Raw genomic sequence first — 15,429 nt, 5'->3', positions numbered from 1 at the left:
CGTTGAGCTTCACTGGAACATTGCAGCAGGCCAAGGATGGACATGTGGGCATGAGAGTAGGGTGGAGTGTTGAAATGACAAGCGACAGGGAGTTCTGGGTCATGCTTGCGGAAGGTGTTCTGCAAAGCGGTCACCCAGTCTGCGTTTGGTCTCTCCAATGTAGAGGAAGCTGCATTGGCAGCAGCGAATGCAGTAGACTAAATTGAGGGAAGTGCGAATGAAATGCTGCTTCACTTGAAAGGAGTGTTTAGGTCTTATATGGTGAGGAGAGGGGAAGTAAAGGGGCAGGTGTTGCACCTTCTGCAGTTGCATGGGAAGGTGCCGTGGGAGGGGGTTGAGGTGTGGGCGGGTGGAGTGGACCAGGGTGTCCCAGAGGGAACAATACCTGCGGAATATTGCCGGAGGTGGGGTGAAGGGAAGATGTTTTTGGTGGTGGCATCATGCTGGAGTTGGCGGAAATGGTGGAGGATGATTCTTTGAATGTGGAGGCTGGTGGGTGATAAGTGAGAACAGGGGGGAACCCTATCATGGTTCTGGGAGGGAGAGGAAGGTGTGAGGGCGGATGCGCGGGAGCTGGGGCGGACACAGTTGAGGGCCCTGTCAACCACCGTGGGTGGAAAACCTCGGTTAAGGAAGAAGGAAGACACATCAGAGGAACTGTTTTTGAAAGTGGCATCATCAGAACAGATGCGACGGAGGCGAAGGAACTGAGAGAATGGGATGGAACCCTTACAGGAAGTGGGGTGTGAGGAGCTGTAGTCAAGGTAGCTGTGGGAGTCGGTAGAGGCTTGTAAAGAATATTGGTGGACAGTCTATCAGTTTAAATTTCACCAGCTGCTATGGTGGAATTTGAACCTGTGTCCCCAGAGTATTAGCCTGGTCCTCTGGATTACTAGTGCAATGGCATTACCACAATGCCAGCACCTTCCACTAAATAGAATTGTGATTAATGGTGTTCTTTTCATCTAGTCTTCAACTTTGGAGGTCAGGAATGAGAGATAACTTGGACTAAAATCATAGGTGCCTTTCACTAGCTGCTGTAAAGTTTTAATTAGGAAATTGTTTTGCCAGGAATTCTTTGCCATCTGTTTTTCATGTCCAGGTTGTATGAATGCTACAGCTTGTCCTTAAATTGTACAAACCAGAAGAACTAATGCTGTGAATAAAAGACTATTTGTGCATGTGAGTCCAGGATAGGCATTTGTGTATTTCGAGTGCAAGAAGGGATTCAAATATGGTGTTCTGCAAACTAAGCTCTGTCTTTGCACTGAGGCACACTTGACACAGTGTGATTCATCGTTAAAAATAAGGTGTGACCTTTCTGTAACAGCTTATGAAAGCAGAATATATTACAATTTGGAGAATACGCAGAAAAAATATCACTCGTATGCATGTGAAAAGTGAATTGAATAAGGCCTGAAGCTTTAGTTCTCTTGCATCCTTCCTGACATATTGCCAAACCCCTTTACTCCAGCTAAGTAGTTTCAGATTGTCCGCTACTTGCATGTTTCCAGAACACACAACCCTCAGAGCCTAACAGGTAGTGTATACCAAGGCAACTGTTCCAGCAATCTTTCTGCTGTATTTCAATACAACATCCTTCTCACCGCTTTGCACCATTTCCACACACCCAGCTTGCTGCTTGTCCTCATTCTAGATTTGAGAATTGGCATTTCCAATACTTCCACACCCCCACCACTGGTTTCCAGTGCTTCTGAACCCTTGAACCATCTTCTCCAATCTAGCAAAGCCCAGGACCCCACACCTCATTCAGTGCATCTATACATCAACTTCCTCATCCATCTTCCTTTTGGCTGTTTTTTTTTTGTTTGAACTTGAAATTGCTGCTACCAATCTTGCAGTACATGGTAACCATTTCACCTATTTAATCAACGTACATATTGGGCCAGATATTTTCTGTTGGGCAACCTAAGACATTATTGTTCACTGAATCAGAGGATACATCACAGGATAGATATGTGTGTCGCATGCATTTCCTGTGTTTAGCAGAAAGCAACAACTGCATCTTCCTGTCACAAAAAACAATATTTTTTTTTCCAAAATCAATCCTCTGAGCATTTTTTTTTTGCAAGAGATGCATTTCCAGTTTGGTCCTCCTGTGTTTTCAGTCCAAATTCATTCACCAGAAGCCCTGCTCAGTAACATGCAACATTTCTAATAAATTTAATTGCTTTTGACCCCCTCTTGTTAGATGCTGCAACAATATTTTTACATTAAATGCAGGAGTAAATAAATGTTGATGCTGTAATTGCTAATAGGAAACCAATCCTTCAACTAGTGAACTTGCTCAAACTGGACCTTTTTAAATAATTTATATATTTGACATTCGTAATAAAAATATCTGATAGTATACACTGCTGGATAGATGTCTTTCATGGCAGCTCATCCATTCTCAATGACTAATGTATAAGTGAATCTAAAGGAGTACTATTACTGCTGAAATGTTACCAACGTTTAACTGGCTCAAAGCTGGTTTATGGTCTGCGAATCTGGTGTTTTTAAATGTTGGGCTGCGTTTCTTAAAGGAGTTTCCCGTTACAGTGGGAAACTGTGTTCTGCCTGAGCCATGCAATTGCCTCCTTACTCTAGGTCCTGAATTTTGTTTTGCTTTGGTGTCGATTAATGAGGCAACTGGACTGTGACTACTTAAAACATGTTGAACACTGGTGGACATGATTGACATAGTTAACCAAGTTGGTGTCAGCTATACCCCTAGTGCAGAAGATCAGGTCAGCTTTTGGACTTGGAGCAAGGCAAAATAAATTACTGCGTTTGTGGTTTTTGCTTGAGGGCCCAGGCCTTGGCAGCTGTAAGGTACACAGCATTTCTTGAAGCATGACTATCTTCTTGAATTAAGAAACTATCTTCTATCCACAAGCAATAGCTTTAGAGGTACCTTCATTAATTTATGCAGCACCATATGAAAACACACTTGGAGGGGATAATGAAGCGTTGAGATGTAATGTGATCAGTTTCCAATTTTGGAAGTTCTTTTATAATGAATGATTGAATACTGCAACTTATAAAATGATATTGGTGGAAAGTTTGGGAAGGGTCACCTGGTAATTGATGCAAGAAATTAACCTTTTTTATGAAAGGACTTAGAGGAAGGAGGCAAGTGCAACCATCTAAACTTTTTTTGTGTGAACGCTCAATTGCTTAACATGGTCACATATCAAATGCTATGCACTGAATTGGAAATGGCTTAGAATGGTCCAAGGCTTCATATGTTCCCCCATTCATACTTAATGTTGGTAAGTATCTTCTACTTCTAATTTCATGCATTGCTGCCTCCTTTCACTCCTTTCTCCTCCTGCTACAGATTACCTTCTGAGCCTCTGCTCCTTGTCACTTTCTCTTGCTGCTCCAAGCAATTGAAAGGCACTGCACACTCCGTAGGAATTCCTGGTATGATAAGTATTCCCATCCACAGTTTGCTTTACTGTACTTAGTCCTTGCTTCCAGTTGTTGCTCCAACATAATGCTGAGGGTGGAAAAGCCTGGAATATTAATGCATGTTTGGTGGCTTGAACACATGGGTCCCTGTTTGGATAGTCCTGAAATAAAAGATAATGTTTATTTTTAACACTGCAGTCTTGAAGCTACACTGGAATGGAGGTTTTCATTATATGGTTTGGTTGGAAAGGCTGGGGCTGTTCTCATTGGAGCAAAGGAGATTGAGGGGAGAGTTGATAAAGGTGTACAAGGTTTATGACACACTTGGATAAGGTAGGCAGGAAAAACTCTTCCCATTCGCTGGTGGTTCAAGGACCAGGGGACAAGAATGTAAGATTTTAGGTAAAAGATGCAGGGGGAATGTGAAGACGAACATTTTTTATGCAGCAAGTGGTGATGACCTGAAAGTCGCTACTCACGAGGGTAGTGGAAGCGGCAACAATCAATGATTTCAAAAGGAAATGGGATGGACGCTTGAAGGAAATAAACTTGCAGGGCCACAGGGATCGAGCAGTGTGAGACTGGCTGGATTGCCCTTGGGGGGGGAGCTGGTATGACTCCATGGGCTGAATGGCCTCCTGTGCTGTAAATAGCTCTATGGTTCTCAATATCGGTATATAAAATATATGTTCATCTTTGGGATGTGGACGGGGGGTGGTCAATGTGAAATTTTATTTGAGGCATTGTGCCATTTATGTTAAAGGAAGAGGACTTTTAGATGTACATTAGTATTCCACAGAGTAATTTGAAAATGGGTCTTGATTTTCATGGTAGCAACCTAGCTACATAACTAATGATGAGTTTAATACTGGATCAAAGGGGAATTTTTGTATATACCCCAATGAATTTGTCAAGATGCTTCTTAGATTTGTGACCAATTGCTGCAAATTTCATTCCAAATAAATTGGGAAGGTGATTTTAAAATTCCCTGCTTTTGCAAGTATGGCACAACAGCAGATAACAAGTCCCAACATCATCATAGTTTGTAACATCTTGTTCAAAAGCCTTTCAAATTAAAGCACATGTTAAACAAATTTATGTCTTGACTTCTTAAGGTGGCACTTGTCTTGGTGTTGGTTTTGGTAGTAAAATACAACTTGTGTGCTACAGGAAGCTTGCTTTCAGTTGTGATCACTAATTTGCCTAAGCTTTATTTCCTTTACAGAAATGCGGTTATCTTAATTTGCTTTCAGAACTGGGAACCAGAAATTCCACTGTCTGTTTTGATAGAATGTACTGCAGACTAATTTGAGCTCCTGAATAATTGACGGATGTAGCCTTTGATGTGGAAGTTTTGGCTGCTGTAATTTGGATTTATAAAACCAAGTTTTAGCAGACTTCAAAAGATTTTGTTTATGATGTAATGGGATGTTTCCCTGGTTCTTGATTACTACTCGCTACAGAATGAAATCAGTTTCAGCTATCCACTGCCCTTGCAAATGCCCCACTAGCCTTTGATACTGATGTATGTAGTCTAGGCTTCTGCATGAGGAAAGGACTTGATTCTCATGGAACAGGGTCAGAGAATGATTCTGTCTTTCTACTGATTTCTATGACTGGAAAAGTTGTCAAGATTTTTTCATGACAGTTCTAATATGTTTGGAATTTGTGAAGTGATTATGGCTTCTCAGTTTTCTGTGACAAGATGTGTATTTAGAGGGAGTGTTTTAAAGCTTTTTGAGTGTTGTGACTTTTAGCAATAGATACGAAGCAGGCTTTTGGGTAAGTTTAAATTGGGAGAAAAGATGACCTTTATTTACACAACACCCCGAAATGTAAACACACCGAAAAACACTCATTTCCTAATGCACACAGAAAACATGCACAAGTAAAATGGATTCTAGAGAACAAGCATGCACCTTGTATATTAACAGAATACAAGAAGCAAATCGCGTGTTTAAATTTAGTCTTTTAAGATGCGCATAGTGTAGGCGTGGATGGGAGTTGTTTCATGGTTCTTTGGATGAATAGAAGTTGGAAGCCTCTGAGTTTCCAGATGAAGTTGTGGCCAAGTTTCTGTCGAAGGAAATCTCTTGCTCTCTGCCTGGTTGTTCTTGCTGGAGGAATGGTTTCTCTCATCCTGTTGGTTTCCAGACTTGGTTCTTGGAGTAATAAGGTTTGTTATTTGTTATCTGAAGTCAGTTTTGATATGTGACCAAATGATTTGAAGTTTGAAGCCATTGCTATGCAAAGGGGGTTGAATTGTGGCAGTTCACACCTGCTTGTGCTAAGTGGGTTTCACAGCATCTCTCATTAAGGGTCAAGCTTGCAGGCATTGATTTTGAGTCTCAGTAAATACCCAGTCAATCCAAGGTATAAATTCACAAGTTGTTTCGCATCTTGTTTTTTTCAAGGGAGGACATTCCATCCACGGTCATTTAGGTGTTTGGAACTTTCCAGAGACCTGAGTTCATTCATTGTCTGTGCAGAAACGACAAAAGGTCACCTGACCTCAGCCATCTTTGCCACACATTGTCCACTTTTAAAATCAATTTCAGAAAATCCACTTTGCATAAAGTCCATACCTTAAAAGTTAGTAACATATCATCATCTATACTGGGCATGACATATTGCACAGGATGTGAAGTTTTCCTGTTTCTATTAAACTCTTCTGTTCAAATTTTAAAGAAATCACTTGTGTTTTCTTTTCAGTTTGCGCTTGGATTTAATTGTATGCTTGTTGTAATGCCAATGAACCTCAACAATGGTTCATGACTGAAATAAGTGTCTTCAGGTAGTGAGATTAGATTTCTCCTACACTTGAACAATATGCCTTTGTGGGAATGAAGATTTAAGCTCAACAAGATAGACTGAACAGCCTAAGATTGAAAAGCAAGCTATTGATCTGAACTGTACAGTACTGTCTCTATAGGGTGTCAGCTGCTCCACAGAAATAATTGATTTTTTTACATTTTAGCTATTGATCATGTCTACCAGTTCTGTACTGACTTGTTGAAAATAGCTTTAATGGATCCACAGAGTAGTGGCTATTGCCCATGCTGTTTCATGTATTCAATGATCTCTGTTCTTTGAAGAAGCAAGGATTATAACTGCAACTATTGATGACTAAAATGAGGAGCCATGGGGGAGAGAAGTAGTATAAATTGGAAAAAGGCTGTATTTACAAGAACCTGTTGCCATTGTGAGGTTGGTCCAAGCTTTGTCAACTAGGTCAGGATCACTAATCCTGTTCCCTTCAACTGAGTTTTACTGGTTCTCTTTCCTCCCAAACCAATGTATGCAATATCTCTTCTCCCACCCATAATGATCGACCGAATGTGAATAGAATTGTAAGGTTCAGCTTCCTATGATGAGTTAGTTAATAGATCAGATAATAGTGATGGTGTTGGGACAACAAATACATGCATACTATCAGATGCTTTTTATGCAGTGTTGAGCATTGTGAGCTAATAGTGAGGTCCAGGGACAGATTGAAATCAGTCAAACCAAGGTTTCATTTAACACTTGGGTTTACCTGGAGAGGATTACACAAATTGTTTTTTTTTTGTGGTGATAGTTGAGTCATGCAATTCAGTCATCAGTTTTGGATTTTTCCACTTTCACTAATAACCCAGATACTCATCAATGAGTAGCGACAGTGTTCAAGTCTGTGTTGTCTTCACTGTCTGATATGTGGTTGGCTTATTCAACTTTTAATGTGTAGTAGAAATAGTATCTGCTATTTGGAGAACATTTAAGCGCAGTGCAAATAATTGAGGAAAGAACAATTAAGCTGGAATTTCTTATGTATCAGATTTATACCTGTAACTTGAATTAAATGAGTAACATCACAACTAGATCAGATCTCTACTTGGGGCACTGATTTTAGTAGTGATTTTGTTTTTTTTTCAAATTCAGTAATCTGTATTAATGTGCTTTTGGGCTTTAATCTTGTGGAACAGCACTTAAGAAGTAAACTGGTTACTCTAGTTATCATAGTATGTGACTGCATTTAATACTGCTTGTTTGGTCTACAGGGCAATTCGGAAATCCTTTAAACAAGTACATTAGACATTATGAAGGTCTATCGTATGACACAGATGTACTGCATCAGAAACATCAACGTGCCAAGAGGTCAATATTGCATGATGACCAGTTTGTCCATTTGGATTTCCATGCACATGGCCGGTATGTACTGCATATTTAAAATTTTAAATCCTTCCTCCATAAATACTTATAAATTCAGCATCATGATGTATTTTTAAAAATTCTAGTGACCGGCATCTCCTCCGTTTAAGTGATCGAGTGTTGAGTTCCTCAGATGTATCTCTTTAAATCCCAATTTCTATCTCCTTGCATAGATAAGGGAAGACTGTTAGAATTCTTGTCTACCTGTGCAGAGCACAATTGTACCTTCAGTGATTTCTGTTTGCTTTGGTCACTGCTTAAAAGATTTAAATGAATCCATCCACACAGATGGCTAGAACCAATACCTATGCAGTAATATGTCATTGAACTGATAGCCATTGTTAACTGAAGACTAGCACTGCCAATGACCTATGCTCAAAGTAATCTTGAAGTTTGATTATCCATGGAAGAAGAGTGAATATTTTTTGCTTAACAAAAAAAATTGTTGCTAAATATTGGCATTGAGTCTTCTAAAAGATTTTTAAAATTATGAGCTTGACTCAACATTTAAATTCATACAAAAGTTTCACTGAGGTTGCAGTGTAAGTTAGGCATGGTCTGGAATTGGTTTTAGCCCTTCTCTACAAATCTAGTACAACTCAGAGGACTGCGAAAATATGTTTTAATAATGCAACAAATTGTGTTGGTCTCTCTTTCTCATAATGTTATGGTTTTTGAGATAGTGTTCAATAGACTGCTAAAATGGCTCATCACTGGGACCACCCACCTTCAGAAAGGATCTATGTAAAATTATAGAAGTTCTGAATGGAAATGTCATCAATTAAATGGTCAAATGTGTAGCATCACCCCAAGCAGCCCACAGTCAAGCTAAAAATAAACTTCAAACCTGCTGCTTCTGCTAGTGGCTTCATAGTAAACTTCCAGTTGAAGTGGTATCTAATCAACCCACATGAGCCTAGCAGACATTAAAAACAAAATGCTAGAAATACATAGCTGACCAGTTAGCATTGAAGATTAATTGATATTTTGGAGGGATCCCTTCATAAGAATTTGAATACCACCTTGTACTCTGTGAAGGTGTGCCTGTCCTTTAAGTTTTTTTTTCATATATATAGGAACTTTTTGAGTTTACTTGAATATAACTAATGAATTCACAACAAGGGCGCTTTTGTTTTGTTGATCAAAACAAATCATCTGAAAACGTGAACATTCGTTTTAAGGCATTGGAGAATTTAACCATATCACTGCACCTGTAACTTTCGTTGCTGTCCTTTTAAGATCTAATGAGCGCCTGAGTTTCTATTTGAAAATGACTCCGTTCCACACAAGGGTGGATATGTTCAAAACCCAGTGCTAATGTTTCAAACTTCCTTGCACCACACTGCGTGAGCTGCAGTTGTGGTTTCATCAGACCACTTCCATTATCTACGTATCCTCTTAAGACATTCTGATCCTTGTGATGGTTGATGCTCAAACATCCTGCAGCACAAATTAAATCACGTTGATCTGATGGTTTGGTTTTTTTTCCAGTCCCACTTCCTACAATTCCTGATTCACCTGCACTGCTCTAGCAAGCAGCCAAGTAGAATCCAGTTGTTTCCTCATAGGAAGGAGAAATGGGAGGTGAGCTGCAATGGGACGCTCTCGTCTTGCATCTGTCAACCACTTTAACTGCACTGATGAAAACATGGCATGTTGGCTTTTTGAATTTGAGAAAAGGAGCATTTTACATACGCGTCCTGCTAGAAATACTAATTATAATGTTTAATTCATACCTGAAACTGCAAAATCTTAATTAACCAACTGAATTGTTATTGAAGTGCCACACAGAAATATAATCATCACCATGTTTTAGAGGGTTTTTTGTTTGGTCAGTAAACTTTTTGTTACTTTAAGAAATTGCTATTAAGTTAAACAAGGGATTAAATCCACACAACAGGCTAACTCTGAATGCACACTCAACCCAATAGCTAAGACAAGACTCTGCATACTCTGTAAGGGTTTATATGTGCGTGTAAATGTCAGCAATGTGGAGTGGCCTCTTTTAATTTGAGTCCAGCAAGTGAAATCTCTGAGGGGATCCACATCCATGAGAGTTGTCACAGGCTTGATTAGCAGTTAACTAGCCAGCATCAAACTGGGGGGGTGGTTGAAGTTCAGTTTTTTTAAAGTGTTCTCTTAAGATGGAGAGCACAGCCTGCAAATCATAGGAATTGCAATTGGCCAGGAAGGCTGAGAATGTTCTCTTCCTTAATTTGGAGTTAGTCATTTCATTAAGTGCTGATTTGCAAAGTGAAGCCGTTGCAGCAGCCAAGTTTGTGTAGTTCTTGTTAATGTGAAGAGGATCGACAAGAGATAGACTGAATGCTGCTGAAAACTGGAGGATGTTTGTTTATATATTTTGTATAAACCAACAAACTTGTTTAATTTACAGTTGGCCTTGTCTCTGCATAGTGCTTCGGTTTGCCTTCCAGGATTTTGGAAGTCATAGTATCCAGTACACATAGTATGTGGATCTCCCCCCAAGTTGAGTTACTGTTAAACAAGATATAAGGCACTAAAGTTAAACTGATCATGGAGGGTGCAAGATCTGCTTAGGCTGTGCACAGGTGCCCAAGAGATATTTAGTGCCAACCCAAAAATTGAATCAGTCATGGTTGATCAGTTACTGTTGTCGTCATCACTATTAGTGACAGTGATGTGTTGTTTTGTCAATAGGTGGTCTCTTTTTATTTTGTGTTTGTGTTGAATTAAGCCTAGACTGAGAGAGTTGAAAAAACAATAAGGATTTGCAAAATTCCTGTCATGACCTCAGGACATTATGATCCCCAGCTGAGGTTACCACTGGACAAGTCTGATCCCACGGTGGAACCCAGCTTGATAGATCCTAACTTTAATTTGTTTCTTTAGATACGTGGAAAGTGACCACTGAACAGAGTCACTGGAGTCAGCTAATGAACTTTTAATAAAAGAATAAAGCATTTATTTGACAAGAAAAGATGAACTATATTACAATACTTCTTCACCCACAACTATACCTTGACAGATATATACAGATTTGTAAAGATAATACAAGTTACAAACTGTCTTATACTCTAATGTTCACAGTAAGTATACAGTCCATGTAAACCAATAGGCACTCTGTGGTCAGACACACCATATTCTGAAACCAAGTGACAGATGCCACCTCAGCCAGATGTTATGGATCTCTCCTCAACTCCTTCCAGATGCATGTAACACTGTGAGCCAATCAGTCTCACTGACCTCCATCTTTCACATGAGGGTTTCCAATCTCCACTCTCCTAGAACTTGCTTTGGAATCTTCTCCTAAACAGTCGCTTTCTTTTAGACACCTTCTGCAAGGGCTCACCTCTAAGGTTTCGAACTCTCCTTCTGATGTTCCTCTTCCCTGGGTCACCACATGCATTCAAGCTGTCTTCCACACATTCTCTTTCTCTGACTCAGCTGTCAACAGTACACCATTGCTTCACATGCCCACAGCGAAGAGTTAAAGACCTCTGGTCTCTCGTTTTAAACCTGCTTTCTTTAAGCTTGAAACTTGGAGCCTTCCTTCCTGCCCTTTACTTTCACTTCCACAGAACAGGACCTTTTCCAGTTCCTGTCCTTCCTTTGGCTAGAAGGCCTGCTTGGTGCTTTCTCCTGTTCCACTCCTTTGGATTTTGGGACTTGCTATCTGTCCCCTTTGCTCCAGTCTCTCCTGGCAGCTACTTTCAAAACCAACTGAACTTGAACAGCTTCCGAATCAAACTGCTGTTTCTAGTTTCTTCTGTGTGTGTCTGTGGGAGTGACCTGCCTCCCTCAACCTCTGTTGCTAGGCAAAAGCCCAGTTTCTCTACTGTTGTTTGCTTTATTTAGCTTAGAGTCATAAAACTTTCATTAGAAATGTAGGTGCTTTTTAAAGTGAAACTAAAACTCAAATTGACCTTTTCTTAATACACACATACAGAAATACAAATCAAACTTAAGCTGAAGCTCATTCCTAATGCTTACAAATACAAATATAACTTACTTATACTATCTATTTCCTAACAACATTGCAAGATGCTCTTCAGGCAAGTAACTGATTTTGAAATGTGACAGCCAATTTGCTTACAGCAGTTGCACACAACAAACTCCCACAAACAGCATTGTGGTAACTAGCAAATAATTTTTTCAGTGGTGTTGATTGAGGGATAAGTGACGCCAACAACACGTAGGGATAACTCCACTGCTCTTTTTTGAAAAAGTGCTTTGGGACCTTTTACCTTCACCTGAGTAGGTAGACGGGACCTCAGTTTAACATCTCATCCAGAAGACAGGATGATTGATCTCTTAAATCAACTGCCTTGCTTCTCTGAAGAGTTGGGGTACTCTTAACTAATTTCTTTCGGGTTATACATCCATATCACTAAATTGCCCATGATTCAATATGAATTTGTCTTTGAGCCGACTGGTGGGAAACACACACATTATAGAAATAATCTACCCTTATTTACCACTTACATTTTTACCCATCTGCCTTCTGATAATTAAAAGCTTCCATTTTTATCGGTCAGTTGCTTTGGCATTTTTCCTAAATTGTCAGCATAATGCTCTTCTCAATCTCTCTCTTGCACTGTTTACCAGACTATAATAAACTCCCATTCCACTCACTTTTCCCGTGTTGTTCTTTACCATAAACCAAATAGATTCAGCTATTTCATCATCTGTTATATCATCCATTTGTTCAAATATTGCAAGGAAACGTTTTATATTGACATTACACTTTTGCCTACTCTATTGCTTCTGAGTATTTTGTAACTACTTTGTAATGAGCCTAAGGCATGTTTCTAATGCTGTTATATCAATGTCTTTTTATGGGAATTGTACCTCTAGCGCAACCAATTTATTTTGTACATGCATGAAGCATGTTTTCCCAATCTTAATAATACTATACTAACATGTGGCTCCAACAGTAATCCTGAGATTACTAATCTTGAATTGATCCTACTTTTTGACCTGCATCATAGTTCATGAACCCCCCTTTGCAGAGCTTTGTTTCACTTCATCCTGTGTCATTCATTCCAACGTATGACTTAAGGCTGTCTCAGTGATATGTGGGATGGTCTTTAAGGAATCATAATAATTATTGCTTGCAACACTTCAGTGAAGAAAATAATGTGTGAAGCTGAACAAAAGTGTTTTTTTGAAGGTGAAGAACTTCGCACAATCCCAAATTTAAATATTGGTACCTACCTTTTGAACATTTTTTCCTGTCTGGCTCAGGATTGTTGTATGCTTTATGAAACTTCTAGAAATATTTACCACATATCGGCTGACATAGAACATGAGTTGAAATTGCATCATATCTGCTACTTAAAGCTCCTAGGGAGGGTGAAGTGGTAGTTTGCCTGTTAGCAGCAGTTGGAGATAAATAATTAAGTTTACTGTAACCTCACTACTTGTTACTGCATAACATGTGTTGTCTGCGCACCCTTTGTAGTCTATTGATATTTCTAATTATCTCAGAGCATGACCAGGGTAAGAATTTAATTTGCAGTAAATTCTATTCAGTATAATTGGTTATCAAGTTTGACTGCTGGAAAAATGTAATTGAATCTGTTCATATTAATTTGCACTCCTTGTTCACAGCAGTTCCAAACTTAAAGTTGCTTTGTGCCAGCCCAAACTGATTTACTGATCCACAAATGCTAAAAAGTATGCCTCTGACATTAGAAGGAATTCAAAATACCAAACTTCACAAATTAGTGAAACTGTCACTGAGGCTTTCTCAAACCTAAGTATAGGCATAGCCAAGTGTCTGGTCATATTTTGCAATATAGTAACTTGATAACCCATATGTCAAGGCTGACTTTTGACTTACTTCCTCCTCTTGTTTGGATGTTCTCTTCAAGGGCAGCAGATCCATGCGAATGTCACTTGCAAGTTCTCCTCCAATCCACACACGATTCTGACTTGGAGCTATGTCGCTATATTTCTCCTGCTGCTCTGTGAAAAGCCCGGAACTTGCTCCCTAACAACACAATTGGTGTACTGACACCACATGGACTGCAGCAGTTCAAGAAGGTGGCTCATAACCATCTCAAGGGCATCTAGGAATGGACAACAGATGTGGCCTTGCCAGCAATATTAATATCCCATGAACAAGTTTTAAAAGATGTTCTTTTGACCAAACAACAATTAAAACTTGTGTTTGTTCAATGATTGAACATTATGGCCTTGAATACTAAGTTAAAGACAGTCTGACCTATAATTGACTTGAGTATTCATTTCAAGCACTGCTTATACCTTGTAATATTAAAAGGCTAAATACTTGCACTTCAGTAGGAGCATAGTCTGCTGAGTACTGCATGGCATTAAACTCCTGTCCTTACGCAACATTGTTTTCTCTGAATTGCTGTGGGAAAAGCCTTAGCAAGTGAACTAGTAAAATATTGCATTATCTAGATAAGGTTAAATCTGTTTATAATTTCCACCTATGCCAAAAATAATGATACAACACTTCTTTGAGAATCAATTAAAATTAAACGTAGAACAGTCATCAGAATACAATATTTAGTCGAGGTGATAAATGTATTTAAAAACAAACAAGAAAATAGGCAAATAATTGGAGTTATTCAAAATAAAATTAACTAACATGGTGGGAGAGAGAGGTTGCATTTGCACTGCACCTTTAAAATTCTAATGCTATTTTAGATTTGAAGCTTGACCTGACTCTGGAGTGAAATAACAGCTTGCATTTATATAGTGCCTTTTTGAGTTGAAAAATATTGCAAGATATTTCACTGACCTGTAATCAGAAAGAAGCGAATGCTGAACGAAACAAGGAAACATTACGAGTGATAACCAAAAGCTTGGTTGAAAATACTTGTTTTTAAGGAAGGCCTTTCTGAAACAGAGGGAAGTGGAGAAGCAGAGAGGTATAGAAATGGAATTACACAGCATTGGGCCTATATGACTGAAGGCCATAACTGCCAGTTAATGCAACAAAGGATGTATGCACAGAAGGCCACGGTCAAAAGAATTGAGAGTTTGGTGAAAGGCAGACTTGTGAGGCTAGAGGATGAGGGGAGAGGGGTGAGACCATAAACGGATTTAAACAAGGATTAGAATTTTACATTGGCTCCGCAGTGTGTTCAATTTAAGTCATTAAAGGCAGGGATGAAGGGTGAGTAAAACTTGGAGCTTGGGTAGGATGTAGACAGCATGTTCTATGATGTTTCAAAGCTATGCCCGCCATTGAATAGAACAACAACGCCACCCTTCATTGTAGTAAGTATTATTCTTTCCATTAAGGCACCCATCTTTTAAACCTTTTGAAACTGAGACTAAGTTACTACTGAAGCTAAAGCTGGGGTTTGTGCAGTTTGAATTTCAGCCCACAAGCAAGTGGGAGAAGAATGTATCAGTGTATATCATTCAGAATACCAGTGGGCCCATTACGCTCTCTCTTTATCCTGTCCATGATTCAAATCTCAGTCCTTGTGGTGATTCTTAAATTGCTTTAAGAATACATGTGTTAGCATGTTGCTGGAGATGAGTTTATTCAGGAATATGTACCGGCATGGTTCACAGCAATTTGGAGCTCAGGCTGCTGCTTCTGCCCAGAGCGATGGCAGCAGTAAGCCCCCTTAAAGCGCACCACGGGACTTGAAGTACAAGTTTGTTTTTATGGACGTAATTGCGTTACCACAGTGAACCCCTTCAGCTGTTGCAACACAATAGTAAGGCTTAGCATATCATGCCTTGCCAAACTCTAAAAATTTCCATGTAAAATCTGTTCAAGGGCATGCAATCTTATGCATAATTTTATAAACGCTGCAGCAAAAAAAAAAAAAAAAAAAGCGTATTTTACACACAACC

At 39.3% G+C, this 15,429-nt stretch overlaps 1 protein-coding gene across 2 annotated transcripts in view; it reads left to right on the top strand.

Annotated features, from left to right (window-relative positions):
* adam10a (ADAM metallopeptidase domain 10a) overlaps positions 1 to 15,429 on the top strand; it is a 207,026-nt gene that overhangs the window by 34,204 nt on the left and 157,393 nt on the right. For both annotated transcript variants that reach the window (XM_041174819.1, XM_041174820.1), the window contains exon 2: positions 7,455 to 7,605. In XM_041174819.1, the coding sequence (XP_041030753.1) occupies positions 7,455 to 7,605 (151 nt within the window). The remainder of the gene's footprint in view (positions 1 to 7,454; positions 7,606 to 15,429) is intronic.

The sequence above is a fragment of the Carcharodon carcharias genome, chromosome 26 (genome assembly GCF_017639515.1).
Source record: "Carcharodon carcharias isolate sCarCar2 chromosome 26, sCarCar2.pri, whole genome shotgun sequence".
Taxonomy (NCBI): domain Eukaryota; kingdom Metazoa; phylum Chordata; class Chondrichthyes; order Lamniformes; family Lamnidae; genus Carcharodon; species Carcharodon carcharias.
Note: the sequence above shows the minus strand (reverse complement) of the source record. Positions and strands in the feature narration are given on the sequence as shown.